We start from the raw sequence: 16,970 nt of genomic DNA, 5'->3' as shown, positions 1-16,970 counted from the left end.
TTATTACAAGGATGTAAGGCTTATTTAATATTGAAAAAAATCAACCAATGTAATCCACCATGAAAAAATCACATGATCATACCAATTGACAAAGAAAAAGCATTTGACAAAATTCAACATCCATTCATGATTAAAACTCTCGGGAACACAGCAACTGAGGGAAATGTCCTCAATTTGATAAAGAATAGCCTCAAAAAACCAATAGCCAAAACCAAACTTAATGAAAAACTGAATGCTTCCTCCCAAGATCTGGAACAAGGCAAGAATGTCACTCTCATCACTTCTATTCAACATCCCAGCCAGTGCAAGAGGAAAAGAGAAAAAAGAAATAAAGGCATGCTGATTGGAAAAAAAGAAATAAAACTGTTCTTATTTACAGATGACATGATTACCTAAAAAATCCCAAGAAATCTTTTTTGTTTGTTTTTTATTTGTCTCTTATTTTCCAAGAAATCTTGAAGAAGAAAAAGAACTCTTAGAACTTATACGTGAATTTAGCAAGGTTGCAACACATAAAAATCTATCGTATTTCTATAAAATTAGCAACGAACAACTGGAAACCAAAAGTTTAAAAACAGTACTATTTATAATAGCTCTCCCTAAAGTGAAATTCTTAAGTAAAATCCTACAGAATATATACTGAAAAAAATACTAACGAGAAATCAAAGAAGAACTAAAGAACAGGAGAAACATACTATGTTCATGGATTGGGAGACTCAAAACAGTAAAGATGTCAATTTTCCCCAAATTGATCTACAGATTTAATCCACTGTCATTCAAAATTCCAGCAGGATTTTCTGCACATAAATAAGCAGATTCTAAAATTTACAAGGAAAGGCTACCTAGCTAGCATAGACAAAACAACATTTTTTTTTTTGACCGGTAAGGGGATCGCAACCCTTGGCACGGTGTGGTCTGCACCATGCTCAGCCAGTGAGCACACCGGCCATCCCTATGTAGGATCCGAACACACGGCCTTGGCGCTACCAGCGCCACACTCTCCCGAGTGAGCCATGGGGCCAGCCCAGAACAGACTTCTTATGCATGCTAACAACTTGGATTAATCTCAAAGCATGCTGAGTGAATGAAGCAGGTCTCAAAAGTTCACATACTATATGATTCTATTTATACAACATTCTTAAAATGACAAAACTATAGTGACAGCGAACAGAAAGTTGGCTACCAGGAATTAGGGATGCAAGGAAGGGTGTCACTATAAAAAGATAGCATGAGGGAGTTTTTTGGGGTGCTAGAACTGTTCTGTATCCTGATTGTGGTAGAAGTTACACAAATCTTCACATGTTAAAATTCATGGAACTGTACACCAAAAAAGAAAGTCAATTTTACTGTATGTTAATGTAAAAAAAAAAGTTAAAAAGCAAAATAAGATGCACAGTCCTGTTCCCAGACTCGATGAATAAGGATCTCCAGTAATGCAATATAGTTGGCTGCATTTTTAAGAAGTTCTATGGGTGGGGTTAGTGCACATCCAAGGATGAGAACTTTTTTTTTTTTTTTTTTGTCTTTTTTCCGTGTCCGGCAACGGATCGCAACCCTCAGTGTTGCCCCCATACCGGACCAGGGACCGGCAACGGGATTGCAAGCCTCGGTGTTGCTCCCGCGCCTCGCTCAGCCAGTGAGCGGGAGCCGGTCTGTATGTGGGATCCGAACCCTCGGACGGGAGCGCCGCCGCGCTTCCCAAGCGGCGCACTATCCAGTGCGCCAGCGGGCCGGCCCCAAGGATGAGAACTTCTGTTTTAACTCCTTAAATTTGATTTCTCCATCCTTTCTGCTACTTCTTTAGATCGGGCCCTGATTTTCCATCAGGCCTTTGGCTCCAATGCATCTTCTACATGGTGCCAGAATGATTTTTGACAGGATAATGTTCAAGCTCTGTGGCATGTCACACAAGACCCTCCACAATTTGGACCCTGTATACCACTACCATCTCTCCATATGCCCTTCCTTGCATTCCACACTCCAACAATAAAGGAACACTGTGAACCCCTGAAAAGACCTGCTATTTCATATCTATAGGCTTTTGCTCAAACTGTGCCCTCTGCCTGAATTCCACCCCACCACCAATTTGCCTAGCAAGTACCTTTCAAGACTGCCTCAGTCATATGTTCTTTGTCATCTCCAAGAAGTCTTCTCTGCATTTCCAGGCTAAGGTAATTGCTCTTCTCTATTCCCATAGTTTCCTCTGGATACTACTATCACAACACTTCCCTTATTATATTGAAACTATCTAATATGTTCATCTCCTTCAATTTGCTCCTTAACAGCAAAGACCATATTTTATATCTATATTCCACAGGCTTAGCATAAAATCTGGAACAAATAGGGACTTAAATATTTCTTAAAGAAAGCAATAAATGAGAGAATAAATTTACCAGGTAACTTACTACATATCTCCTTTTCTCCAAAAGGACCTAAGTAGCTAACTATATGTTAGTAACACCTAATCCTCTATCTACAGCTCAGATGTCTCCCCTAAGCTTCTATCATGTTATGGACTACTATCAACTAAACATCTTTACTTAGATGTCCCACATGCGTCTCAAACTCAATTTAACCATAACTGAATCCATTTCCTTCCTTAACCCCTTTATCTCAAATGTACTTTTCTTATGCTACCATTTTTGGTGAACAGATCCACAGCCCAAAATCACCTCATTTGAAACTTCAGAATCATCCTCATTTTTCAGACCCAAACAGTTATGAAGTCCTGAGATCTAAGCTTTCCATATTCAGTGTCTCAGGTTCAAGCCCTTGTTTCTTCAAATCTGGACTGTGGCAACCGTTTATTAATATAATGGTCTTGCTGCCTGCAGTTCTGAATCCCAGCAATCTATTTTTCATAATGCCAACAGAGTGATTTTTCTGAAATGCAACATCATTATTTCACTCCTTTGCTTGGCACCCTACTGGCTATAAGAAATTATCTAGTCTCCTTAGCATGACAGAAAAGGTCTTCAATGATCTGGCCCCTGCTTTCTTTCCCAGATTATACCCCATACTCATACTGAAATTCCTGCAGGTCCCTAAGTGCAGCCATGCTTTTTCACACCTCTGTGCTTAAGCAATTAGTTCTGTCTGTAATGTTCTTCTACATCCTACTCAGCTGGTGATCTCCCAAGACTAAGGTCTAGGGCGACTGCTCTATAAAGCTGTACCTGACCCGCCCCCACTACTACTCCTGGAAAAAACTGATCAATTCTTCCTTTGGGTTTCTATCAACTTCATACATGTCTACCACAGCACCTATATATCACTTATAAAAGCTATTTATTGCAAATCTGTCTCCCCCCAGGAGACTATAAGCTCCTTAAAGACAGGGACCAAGTACCAATGTTCCCTAGTTTTTCTAGTATCTAAAACAATTGTAAGACAAAATGAAGGTATTCAAGAAATAAATAGTGAAGGCTAAAAAAGTATCTTCATATTGGTTTTTAACCCTGTGGTAAAATCAGAGTTCATAATAACAAAATTTAATATAGAAAACATTAGGCTGTCGCAAATAGCCACACAGAGACAAAATCCACTGATTTTATTTAACAGAAAATGGCTTATTAATGGACATTACCTCCCACATGCACAAAACAATCTATCTCACAAGTTATAATGAATGCTTATACCCTCTAAATAATAATATTGTTCCTAAATGTAAGAAGGTTGTTGTTAATAATTTTTCACCTCACCATTCTGCACCTTTCTATCTCTCCTACCCACAGCCTCATGCTACCTTTGTGTTATTTAAAGAAGCCTTTATCAGGCCTATCCCAGTCCTATCATGTCCTGTAATGTCCCATGTTCCAAAATTAATCCATTCTCTCCCATTATTTCAGTTCAAATCTCTCATTCTCTCAGTGGAGCAAAACTCAGCTAAATGTTAATGCAAGAAAGCACTCTCCAGAACTCTATGGACAACAACAACACATAAATAACTAATATGTCTAATATGTTTACTATTCCCAGTAAAGATTATCTACATTTTAAAAGAGGTAGTAATAAATGCAAATAAATATTAAATTGGTATAATATGGGAGAAGATTTTTGAGAAATTTCCCAATGGACAAGGAAGTGAAGTAAGACAGAAATTCATCTACTCAGGATTAAATGAGTTGTAATCAAGTTATAAGGCAATGTGCAAATTTTAGCTCAGATTTCAGGAAAGCATTTATAATAATAAAATATGAGAACCAGAGGATATAAAACTTACAGTATTAATTTGTGGCTCAAATGAGATATACAGAAAATACTTAATTAGTAGCAGGTTGTATATTATTAAAAAGAACTTGGTATCCAACTCTAGAGAGGATGCAGATCTAAGAATTTGCAAAAGCAAATCTATGCCAGTTTACTAGCCTTTCTATAGACATCAAGAAAACTTATACTCTTTAATCAGTTTTTCATTCCTTTTCTGAATGTGTTGAGAAGATCTCAATAGATATATACATGGAAATGAGATCTTCTGACATGTACATACCTTTCTTGGCTTAGGGTTTGCTATGGTTTGAATTTGGTTTATTCCCACCAAAAGTCATGTTGACGCTTGGTTCCCAATGTGGTGGTGTTGAAAGGTGGTGCCTTTATGAGTTGATTAGGTCCTTAAACTGTGTTGATGTTTTTCTCACGAGACTGGATTAGTTCTCATGGAAATGGTTTAGTTCCTGTAAGAGCAGGCTGTCAGGATTTTTCTAAAGCAACGCTGCTTCTGGTGTTTTCCCTCTTGCATGCACCTGCTTCCCCTTCCACTTCTTCCACAATATCACCATGTTGTGAAGCAGCACACAGTCCTCACCAGAAGCCAAGCAGATGCCAGTTCCATGCTCTTGGACTTTCCAGCTAACAGAATTGTCAGCCAAATAAACTTCTTTTCTTTATAAATTAACCAGCCTCAGGTATTTTGTTATAGCAACAATAAATGGATTAAGACAGGGTTTTTTGAGGAGAAACCCAGCTTCCTTTGTGTCTTGGAAGGTAACAATAACCAACAAGGTTCTCTCAAAAACACTTTTTAATTCTTATATAACATTTAGAGAGATTACCAGAGGTATGAATTATAAATATTTCCTAGTCAAAGGTGCATGTGAGGCCAGTTATTCTGTCTTCATTTTGAGAAGTCAAAATGAGAAAGGTCATGATAGTAAATCTGAAGAACAAAACAATTTCCTTCCTGTTATCATAAGCTAACGAGTAATGAAGCCCAGAGTACAATTAATTTCCAATTGATCCTAGTCAGGCATTCTCTAAGCAATACTGAAGACACTTAAATTGTCCCTTTGTTCACTACTAAGCTGACTTGCTGGTAAACAAATGTGACCATCAATAAATCATCTATATTTGATGTCAGCGACCTTCTTTCTTGATTTTATTTTCTGCTTCAACAAAAAGCCCATTACTTATCTTCTGTGTGTATTTTCTTTTTCTTCTCTTACTATACACTTAAATACCACAGGCTTGGGGAAGAAAATAAATAGATGATATTTTTGCATTTACAGAAAAGTTCTTTAGAAGCATATAGACTGTTCAATGACATATACTTCTAAGAACCTCATAAATATTCTATTGTAGTTCTACCACAAAACAAGACAGTGAAATGTGTTTCTTGATATGATTATATAAATACCACAGGCTTGGGGAAGAAAATAAATAGATGATATTTTTGCATTTACAGAAAAGTTGTTTAGAAGCATATAGACTGTTCAATGACATATACTTCTAAGAACTTCATAAATATTCTATTGTAGTTCTACCACAAAACAAGACAGTGAAATGTGTTTCTTGATATGATTATATGTGTCAAAATTTCCTTGTATTTGAAACACTTTTTCTATGTATGCCTATACTTGCACATATTTGTTCTAAGAAAAATACTATTAGATAACCTGCTTTTCCACTCATTCATCTTTCCATATCAATAAATATATTTCCAGCACATTGCTACTCAGTGCTTTGTAGTATTCCACTGCATGCACATAACATTATTGGTTTAATCAATCCCATATTGTTGACCACTTGGGCTATTTTCAACTTTTAGCAATTTTAAGCAGCACAATAATGAATAAACTTATACATATATCTTACAACACGTCTCTGATTATTTTCTAACAACAATTTTCTGGAAATAGAATTTGAAATAAAGGAAATGAGCGAAAGGGATGGATAGATGAAGGAGACAGGGAAAAGAGGGAAAAAAATAAGGGAACAAGAGAAAAAGAAAACAGAAAGAGAAGCAAGATAAGCCATATAATAAAAGAAAGACATAAAACAGAATATCTAAAGTTTATTAATAGAGTTGCGGTTCTATCATTTTAAGCAAACTCCTACTAGTTAAGGTTACCTTGTTATCTGGCAAACTCTCTTCCTTGCAATCTTAAGAAACTGAACTATTACAATTTATTTTCTGGAAGCTTATTTTCTCTGCCTGGATATTTATGGGATTAATTTTTTATCCTTAATAGTAAAAGATATTGCTAGACTGACACATGTAAAGTCTGTTTACACTGAGTTTTTTTCTTCCTGAACTATGATAATGTGCACACACAGGTATTTTTTGGTGTAGAAGTTTTCTCCAATATCTTTGATTATTGGTTTGCTTGCAATTTCTAATTTTTCTTTTATGTCTGTGGAAATGAATTATACATATGTTTACATAGCTTTATGTTCCTGTCCTCTATATGTATCTCTTCTCTCTCATCCTTTTAGTTTCTTCTCATTCCTCCTGCAGTCTAGCAATAGATTGCCATCAATCTGTTTTCCTACAATGTGGTGAATTTTCCTCCACTTCTGCAATTTAGTTGTCATTTAGGAGGTCACATCAAGACTTGTTAACTAGGTGCTAATTTGTATTTCAGGTTACCCTTTGATCATTTTTAAATTGCCTCAATTGCTTTAAAATATGTCTGTAAGAATCAAGAACGTTTTAATAGAGATTCTGAGAGTTTGAAAAGGAAGGAGAAAGATAAGGAGAATCAGGCAGGAAATAATCATAAAAGTGATGGTTCAAAAAAAAGGAACTTAAGTATTGTGATAACTTTTTAAATAAAAAATTGAAGATAAAAATAATAATTTAAAAAATTAAATTGGAAAGAACTGAAGAAAAGCAAACATCTTTGAGAATAGTTACAAACTCAAAGATATTTTAATTCTTATACACCTCCTAGAAAGCCAAATTATTAACAGTGACTCAAACAAAATATTTGGGGACATTAATTTACTAAATCAACAAAACCTTTACATTAAGAAGTTTTAGTCAAGCAAACTGGTAAGAGATATCTTAGTTACACAGAACAGCACTTAAACAAACATGAATGGCAAAATCAAACAAAGCTTCTTATTTGCTATTAATGAAAGATTATATTACTTTTATAAATGTTAAGGATAAAAAACGTCAGTGAGACAGTTGGTAGAAACTATTTGAGGGAATGTTAAAAAAATAAAGGGCTATTCAATTTAATAATACAAAGTTTAAAACTGCTTAGCAAATATTCATAATTTTAATTCAGTGATAAAACAGAAGATTAACCAACCTTTCTTAAAGACATTTTTCATTCAAGCCAAGAAAAATGAAGCAAATAGAAAGAATTATAATGGTGATGATTCTGAGAACCTAACATTTTCTTAGGGAAACCAGAATTTTGCATATTAATTTGTAATTTTTCTAGTGTCCTTTTGAAAAGTAAAAAAATTAAGAATTTAAAAAAATTTGTTTTAACTCAGAAAATAACTGAGGATAACCACAAATAAAAGTTGAAGACAATATACCTTGTCATATTCACTGACTTTTTAAGGGAAGCATATGCTGCTATTATTAACAAAAGTACCTTTCCTTCTAATTTGCCATTCAGCAGTTTTCTCTAACAGCCATAGAAATGGAAGTTGAGAGTGGAAACAGAAAGAATAAAATGTTTTTGCTTCCGCTCAGCCAGTGAGCGGGAACCGGTCTCCACATGGGATCCGAACCCTTGGCGGGAGCGCCGCCGCACTCCCAAGCGGCGCACTCTCCAGTGCGCCACCGGGCCAATAGCTCAACTTTTTAAATAATATAACTGTGCATGTGTGCACACACTCCTGTATATGTGTATGCAGAATAAAGTCTAGAAAAAATACTTCAAAAAGTTAACTGTATTTCAATGAGGTAACACTTTATACCAACTAAAATGGCTAAAATAAAAAAGACAAACAATAATAAAGGATGAAGAAGATGTAGAGAAATGAGAACCCTCATATATTACTGGTGCATATGTAAAATGATGCAGGCAATTTGGAAAACAATTAGCAGTTTCTTAAAAAGTTAAACATAACTTATCGTAAGGCCCAGCAATTCCACTCCTAGGTTTTTCTACCCAAAAGAAATAAAAAATGTATACCCACACAAAGACTTACACACAAATATTCATAGCAGCATTATTCATCCAACCCAAATGTCCATCAAATAGTGAATGGATAAGCAAAATGGGGGTATGTGCAAACAATAGAATACTATTCATCAATAAAAAGAAATGAAGTAATGATACATGCTACAACAAATGAATCTCAAAAACATGCTGAGGGAAAGAAACCAGGCCCAAAAGACCACCTATGTATATTTGCATTTATATGAAATGTCCAGAAAAAGTAAATCTATAGACAGAAAGTGGAATTAGTGGACGCCTGATGCTGGGGGTGGTAACAAGGATTAACTATAAATAGGCACGAGGGATCATATTGGGGTGATGGGGTGATCTCAAACTGGATTATGGTAATGGCTATACAACTCAATAAATTTACTTAAAATGGATAAATCTTACAGTATGCAAATTATACCTCAATAAAGTTGTTTTTAAAAGCTGATAGTGGTTATCTCCAGCTAACAGTATCATAGAGATTTTTTTTGAGTTTTACTTTTCATACTGGTTTGAAGAAAAAGATTTGTTTATAAAAAATAAAGACTAAATTATTAAATTTATTGGAATTATAAAAGTAAACAGACTAAGTAAAGGCCAGAAGGATTCTACTCTGTATAAAGTGCTTGGACCTCATGATATCTACTTTTGCTGCTTATATTTTTTCATTTCTTAGCAAAGTTCTAGATAGTCAAGGGTTGTTAAACAGTTGATTAAGTCAAGTCTCACTGTATACATTTTTGGATTCAAAGATGAGAGAGAAAAATCAATGGCCTTACATGGAGTTTCCTAAAAATACTGCCTGAGATAATACTATAATATAAAATATTTTAAAGATTGTTTTTCACAACCTTTTCTAAAAGATAACATAGGCTATATTGACCAATTTAGTTATATCAAGTCTAAATCTAAGCAAAACAAATATCAAAAGCAGAACACAAAACTTTTAAATACTTTGGCCCAGGACTCTTCTTTTTTTAATTTTTTTCCTTTTTGTCTTTTTTCATGACCAGCAACGGATCGCAACCCTCAGTGTCACACCCGTACGAGACAAGGACCGGCAAGGGGATCGCAACCCTCGGTGTGCGCCACCGGGCCGGCCCCCAGGACTCTTTTTAAAGAAGTTTTTCAAGAGACTCTACTTACACACTAAAGCCTCAGAATAACTGCTTTCTAGATTCATAAATAATCAGAGATGACAGTATTTGATTGTGTAAACATATATATGGTACACTCTATAAATGGAAGCTCAAATAAAGAAATCAAACTGGGTTTGAAAAGTTAGGATAAAGGAAACTTTCATTAGTTTCCTAGGGTTGCCTTAACAAATTACCATAAATGTGGTGGGTTAAAACAACAGAAATTTATTCTCTCATCGTTCTGATGGCCAGAAGCTCAAAATCACAGTAACTGAAGGCTCTAGGAAAGAATGCTTCCTTGCCTCCTCCTGGCTTCTTGTGGCTACTGGCTGGCATTCCTTGGCTTGTAACAGCAAACTCCAATCTACACCTCCACTTTCACATGGCCTTCTTCCTTTGTGTGCTTCTGTGTCCCCTGCTCTTCTTATAAGAACAACAATCACTGGCTTTAGAGCCCACCCTAAATCCAAGATGATTTCATTAAAAGATCCTTAACTTTTTTTTTTTTGTCTTTTTCCGTGTCCAGCAACGGAACGCAACCCTCAGTGTCGCCCCCGTACCAGACCGGGACCGGCAACGGGATCGCAACCCTCGGTGTTGTTCCTGTGCCTCGCTCAGCCAGTGAGCGGGAACCGGTCTGTATGTGGGATCCGAACCCTCGGCGGGAGCACCACCGCGCTTCCCAAGCGGCGCACTATAGCAGTGCGCCACTGGGCCGGCCCAAAAGATCCTTAACTAATTATGCCTGCAAAGTTCCTATTTCAGAAGAGAACCAGACAAGTGAAAGGGTCATTCTCCATGGAAAAAATCTCACTGAAAAAAAAATCTGACAACTCAAATTTGAAATTGTTTTTGTCACTCTCAGTAGAAAATATCCTATTACATCATCAAGAAATTAATCATTAGGGCCGGCCCAGTGGCGCACTGCTACAGTGCGCCGCTTGGGAGCGCGGAGGCGCTCCTGCCGAGGGTTCGGATCCCACATACAGACCGGTTCCCGCTCACTGGCTGAGCGAGGGGCGGGCGCAGCACCGAGGGTTGCGATCCCATTGCCAGTCCCGGTCCGGTACAGGCGCAACACTGAGGGTTGCGGTCCGTTGCCGGACACGAAAAAAGACAAAAAGAAAAAAAAAAAGAAATTAATCATTAAAAAATTTTAATATACATGTAAAAGGCAGAATGAAAATATTTTACTATATAAAAATCCATTTTCCAAAGGCTTTCTCTCTCTCCTGGTGTTCCCCACTGAGGTGAATGCCATCTCAAGCCACCCCTTGCAACTCTGGCCACAAGGATGGATATCCTCTTTGTCATTCTTCCAACCCATCAGCAAATCCTGTGGACTCCTTTAAAATATATTCCAAATGCAAACAATTCTCACCCCTACCACTACTACCAGCCTAGTAGAAGTCTCCATCATCTCTGGCCAGAGTGAGACTTTTAAAGATGTAAATGTGCTATGTCATTCCCCTGTTCTAATCTCTCTAGTGGCTTCCACAGTTAGAATAAAATCCCAAATTTGCTCTCCTCTCCTACCACTTCTCTTCTCACTCTCCCCCAGCCACACAGTCCTCCTTACATCCCGGAACACACCACGTCTTGCTGTTCCCTCTGCTTCTGTTTCATTCAGGCCTCTCCTACCACTTCTCTTCTCACTCTCCCCCAGCCACACAGTCCTCCTTACATCCCGGAATACACCACGTCTTGCTGTTCCCTCTGCTTCTGTTTCATTCAGATATTTGAAAGGCTAAATCCCTCACTTGTCAATTCTCTATTCAAATGCCACCTCACAGAGAGGCCATTCCTGACAATCCTATCTAAAATAGCACTCCTACCCTTTACCCTTTTGAACTACTTCTTCAGGAAACAATTTGGCAAAATTATATTAGGTAAGTTTGTTACTATCACCCTCATTCCACTACAATGTAAGTTCCATGAGAGCATGTCTGGTTCACTGTGGTATTCCCAGCAGTGGAGCAGTATCCAGCACATACTCATATGAAGAGTTCAACAAATATCCAAATGAAGACTACACCTAGTTTGGGATGGTAACAATAATTTACTCAGGTATTTTTCCTTTTCAAATAGCCCTCTTCCATTATGTGAGGAATATTATGAAAAATATTTACCCAAATTATTTCCCATTCACAATTTTCTCTGTAAGTTAAACATTATCAGGGGAGACAAGCTAGTTACCTGCCACTAGATGGGGTGAGAAAGAAAGAGCTAGTCAGCAAACAGTCCTCCAATCTTGATCATTCCAACTGCTCCTTATTTCTGACTTTCTTCTCCTTCCTATACCATGAACAGGACTACTGCTTTCTCAAAACACGTGACTCTTCTGGAGGATGGTCTCATCTGTAGTTAGAGCTACTGTATCTACTTTGCTGTTCTTCCTCCTTAAACAGTGTCCCAAAGTAAGTTCCAAGGAATGATATGTCCTAGGTGTGTTAACTGCATTAACGGACACTGAAAAAAGGTCAAGTAAATTTAGAAAAAACTTCATTAAACAAAATCGAGAAGGTTTATTTCTTGGAGGATTTTTCAGAATCTTAACTATGTTCATGTGCACTGTGAATCTGCAAAATGGAAAGAGATTATACACTGTAATCCAAACATTTTTTCAACCCAAACTTATTTATTTCAAAGAGTTTCTCTAAGAACTTGTGCTCTACCACCTTAATTTTTTCCCAAAGCTATCCTGGAGCAAGGATCCTTAAAACCAATCTGAAATGTGAAAGAAAAGAACAAATACAAATAGAATCTTTCTATCAGTCATTTCATTTATTATACTCTTCTTTCCTAGCCATCTCAAAAATTCAGGCATCCTGACTTACTGAAAACATCTTTTACTTTAGATATCCAGGAAGGCTTAAAAGGAGACTTGCTAATGGATTTAAATTATAATTAAAATGTTCACTGTCTGCAGAACGTTGTTTGGGGATGTCTTTTTTTTTTTTTTTTTTTAATAAATGGTGATGTGACAAAAATTAATAAAGTTACCAAAAGTAGAATAAAACCAGGGCCAAAAGCAATCACATAATTTCCCCTCTATCTACATATTCCTTTTTTTATAATACCAACCAAAATAAGGGTGAAATTAAAGGAGCAGAAGAAAGCAAGTTCTGTAAAGTTTGAGTCTCAATATTATATTTACATTTCTGGGGGAAACTATAACTATAGGTAACAGACTTTTATTATATAAAAAAAATTAACTCAGTAGATCAATTTACAATATGATGAACATAAATTCATACCCTATCTGAAGCAAAATTACTTTCCTAACAATTCTCTTTCTCTACCATTCTCCCATATCCCTGCAGGGAACCTTCTTCTGTTTTCACTCCTATTCTATAACAGCATCAGTTTCCAAACTTGAACTCTTTCATACTAACATTTGCAGGATGCCTTCATAGAAATCCGATGTCGGAAAGCAGAAGTTGAACAACTCACAACCCTAACATCAAAGAAACTTATGAAACTTAGAGGTCTGATTTGAATATATCCCAACTGCACCCTCCCCAAGAGACTAACAATCCACCTTCAAGCCCAATCCCGCAACAATCCCAAATTCTTTGAAACTAAAAATAACTCAGCTGTTGTCTCATCTGCCAGCAGATGGCCAGACTATTTTTAATTCAGGATTCTGGAGAGCAGGAATGGATCAGGCTAAGCTAGGGCAGCCTAGACGCCCTCACTCTGCAGAGCTTAGCGTTCACTGCAGAAAGCTGTAGTAGGGCAAGTACCAAGAGAGGGCAACCTGGAGCTGTTCCTGGGTCCCTGGGCTTCATGTCAATTGTAACAAAATGGGAGATGGGGGCAGAGTATTTTATTTTTATTTAACCATTCTTCAAAGTAAAGTCTGACATGTAGACAATTTGAAAAAAGTTTTAAATAACCCTGCATACCCTTTAAAGGTTTATTTATTTCCCATTTTGTGAAAAAAAAGTTCCTCTATGTAGTATCTTTATGAATGGATTTTGTTTTAATGAAGTAAAATTTCCCCCAATCTAGATGTTTCCTAAAAGTTACACTTTTTAACAACAACAAAAAAAGTTTTCTTAGGAATACATGATAAGCTATAACTACATGATTATTATTTACAGAAAACCTATCTACAATTGGTCATTATGATAAAAGGTGGCTGAATGAATTTTGAATACCAGTGTTCTGAAATATACTCACATGCCAAAAAGATGATCTTCAAACGAAAAAAGGATTAAAAGTCTGACATACTACATATTTTCTTGTTTACTGTCCATCTCCCTCCAGCTCCATAGTAGATGCTCAATAAATATTTGAGGGGAGAATGAATACAGGCAGGTGCATTCAAAAAAAACATTAACAACACCTACAAAATGACCTCTGTACCCCCACCATCTAACCCCACCCACTCACAATCTATAAACCAGGGATGATCAAACCAGTTTACTTTCCCATCTGTTTGGTGGCCACGCCCATTATCAAGAGACCAGGGTGGGTCTGGCCCAGGTCTCAATAGTGAAGGGGGGGTGGTGGTCTGTAATAGTTTCCAGGGACAATTCATATTTGGGGATACCATCCTACTGTAAGACATTATACTTCTGCAAAAATGAAATGGGTTATCACTATCAATTTATATTTGGGTGATAATGTAGATGAATGACTTGAAGATGAGAAACAAAGTTCACCAGGGAGTAGCTACTATGAGATTGTTCACTGAGATTTTGCTTTGTAGGAAGCTAAATATATCTTTTATGAAATGTGGGAAAAAACACCTTTTAAACTCAAGTAAACAAAGTACTCTGATGCTCATCCCCTGCCCGGAGTCACATTCCTCATAATAAGGAATTTTATTCTTTATGACTTATGGAATGGGCAAAAAAATAAAAACTAGAAAAATCTGGACTGGACAACAATGGTATGGCTGGCACATACAGCACCAAGTAATTCCTAAGTCTAGAAATGGTAAGGACCTTTAGGGAGCTATAGGCCTCTAAAGATACCAATCAAAAGTGGGAATAATACTCAATGCATGAGTTAACAGAACAGTACATTCAAATTTATGGCACATTAGAGGGGATAGGACTATATAATCATTAGGTTCAATACTCTAATCTTACAGAGAAGGAACTTAAGGCCCAGGAACTTGTCTAATAATACTACAATGGAACAGAACTGGGATTTAATCCCAGGACACTGGCCTCTTTCTAGTGAGCTCACCACTAAAGCATGCTTACTTATGTTAGCATTTTGGAGAGGGAAAAAATATACATATACCCAACACACTCCATTTCTTCAGTTTGATACTTATAATCTAGCATATTAAAAATATATTCTAACATGGAAAATCTGAATTCTCAAAAACTAAAATTTTGTTTTGGTGGCAGGCCAGTACGGGGATCTGAATCCTTGACCTTGATGTGATCAGCACCACCCTCTTACCAAGAGAGCTAACTGTCCAGCACTCAAAAACTAAAATTTAATTAGAGTCTCTTAAGTTCTTTAACCTGCAAGTTATTCATAAACCTACATGCAACAATTCTTTTAAAAATCCTAAAATCACTCCTTCCCTCATTCTACCCTATTCAGTAATTACTCCTTTTAGGATCCGGACATAAATTCAATTTTAACCACTATACAACTATCTTCTAGTACACCTGGAACAGTCTTTTGTTAGCTACAAGGATAACAAAACGAGAAATTCTGATCCATGAAGGGGGCGAAAAACTAAACAGATTCAAAATGTTTAAGATGAAATTTCTTTGATAATGTTTTTCACAACACCAATTTTAAGGCCCCAGAAATGGAGCGAAAAAACTGTACAGCATGGTATAGCAAGATAAATAGTAGTCTTTTACTTACTTTAATAATCAAAATGCGAAGTTGCTTTAAGCTGTCCTGACTCCTTACTTTAGCATACATTTAAGTTATTATTAATTTTCTCCCTTCAAGAACTATTTTTTCCGATGCCCATTTAACAAGCTTCGTTTTCTTGCCAATTTGACCTAGTCTATTTCCAGTGCTATAAAATAAAGTGTAAGCATGAGGAATTAATCTTTGTGTTAAATGCCCTGGTCTCTCCTTAAACGACTTTTATGTCTGATGGAGGCAACAGATTTATCAATGCTCCCCCTTTTAACAATTCCTTATCTGTCCGCCCTCGCTCGTTCTAGGTATTATTTGGATTTTCCCTGCTGCGGGCTTCATTGCACTAGATCTCTTCCGTCTGAACTATAAATCACAATTCAAGCTTGTGAGCAGCTGCAACTGTCCAGACATGTGGCTGGTGGGTGTCACTGTCTTCTTCATTTTCCCCATTGCAAACCATCCCTTCCCTTGTGATCTAAAGACAATTTATCTAAAGATTCTTTCCTTCCCCGCTTTCATACCGCCACCCCCACCCCTTAACCTCTGGTCTTGTTCTTCCAGGTCAGCCCAGTCAGATACAACATTACTCTATGTTTTTCCTGTGGCGGAGGCGGAGAGATGTCAGAACGGGCTGCACCTCTCGCAAATCCCTTCTCAACACTGTCAACAAGGGAACAACTTCAGCCGGTCTTCCCGAAGTACCACGCCAAACGATAAACTTATTGTAATTACGATACGGAACCCTTCCCACGCCCAATCTTGACATATCGGCCCCACCTCAATTTCCAACCTGATAAACAACAGCTCATCTTCTGTTTCATCACAAAGGGTGATATCCTGCCCACACCGCACGGCCCACCAACGAAATCCTCTCACACTCTCAAGTTGATCTCTCGAACCCAGGTGCCCCATGATCCCAAGCCCGGCTGCGTTCCCCGAGCCCTGCTAACTGCCTCCCTCCCGCACCCCGCCTGTGCCCCACATCCAGCAGAGTTGCTGTCAACTCCAACCAGGCAGCAGAGAGCTCCGCGAGGGCTCCCTGAGGTCAGCGGCGCCGGCCTAGGACAGCCCCCCAAGCGACCCCCCCTCCCGTGGGCCGCCACCCGCATTCCACCCCCCGTGTCCCCCGGCCTCCTCCCCGCTCACCTAACGCCACCTCGCACGCTTTGCGCAGCTGGGAGTGATGCGCCTTCTTCACTTCCTTGTCGGCCAAAATCTTCTCCAGGGCCCGGGTCAGGAACATGTTCTTCGTCTTCTTCCCCTCATACATGGACGCAGAGAAGGAGGCGGCTGCTCCTCCGACCCGCGGCTCCCGGCGGCTGGAGGGGAGGAGGAGGAGGAGGAGGAAGAGAAGAGAGAAAGGAGAGGGGGTGGATGTGGGGGAGAGGAGGTGTGCAGGGCAGCGGCAGGATCACCAAGGAGCGGGACAGCGGGTCCAGGCGCGGTGCCGGCGAAGGGCGTCGAGGTCCTCCCCGCTCCGGAGAGGCCGCCCCTCGAAGGCCGCGCCCGTCGGGCCTCTGCTTCTCCTTCGTCCGGGGGTCGCTTCCCGGCCGCCCACCTCACTCGTCCCTCCGGCCCGGCGGCGGCGGCG

At 38.4% G+C, this 16,970-nt stretch overlaps 1 protein-coding gene across 1 annotated transcript in view; it reads right to left on the bottom strand.

Moving 5' to 3' along the window:
* The window catches only part of LOC103603833 (brefeldin A-inhibited guanine nucleotide-exchange protein 1), a gene marked incomplete at its 3' end in the record, with an annotated part of 90,328 nt that extends 73,384 nt beyond the window's left edge, over positions 1-16,944 (bottom strand). The window contains exon 1 of the mRNA XM_008588421.1: positions 16,526-16,944. Coding sequence (XP_008586643.1) covers positions 16,526-16,649 — 124 coding nt within the window. The remainder of the gene's footprint in view (positions 1-16,525) is intronic.
* Positions 16,945-16,970: the final 26 nt, after the last annotated feature.

This window comes from Galeopterus variegatus, unplaced genomic scaffold, assembly GCF_000696425.1.
Source record: "Galeopterus variegatus unplaced genomic scaffold, G_variegatus-3.0.2 Scaffold4815, whole genome shotgun sequence".
Classification (NCBI taxonomy): Eukaryota; Metazoa; Chordata; class Mammalia; order Dermoptera; family Cynocephalidae; genus Galeopterus; species Galeopterus variegatus.
Note: the sequence above shows the minus strand (reverse complement) of the source record. Positions and strands in the feature narration are given on the sequence as shown.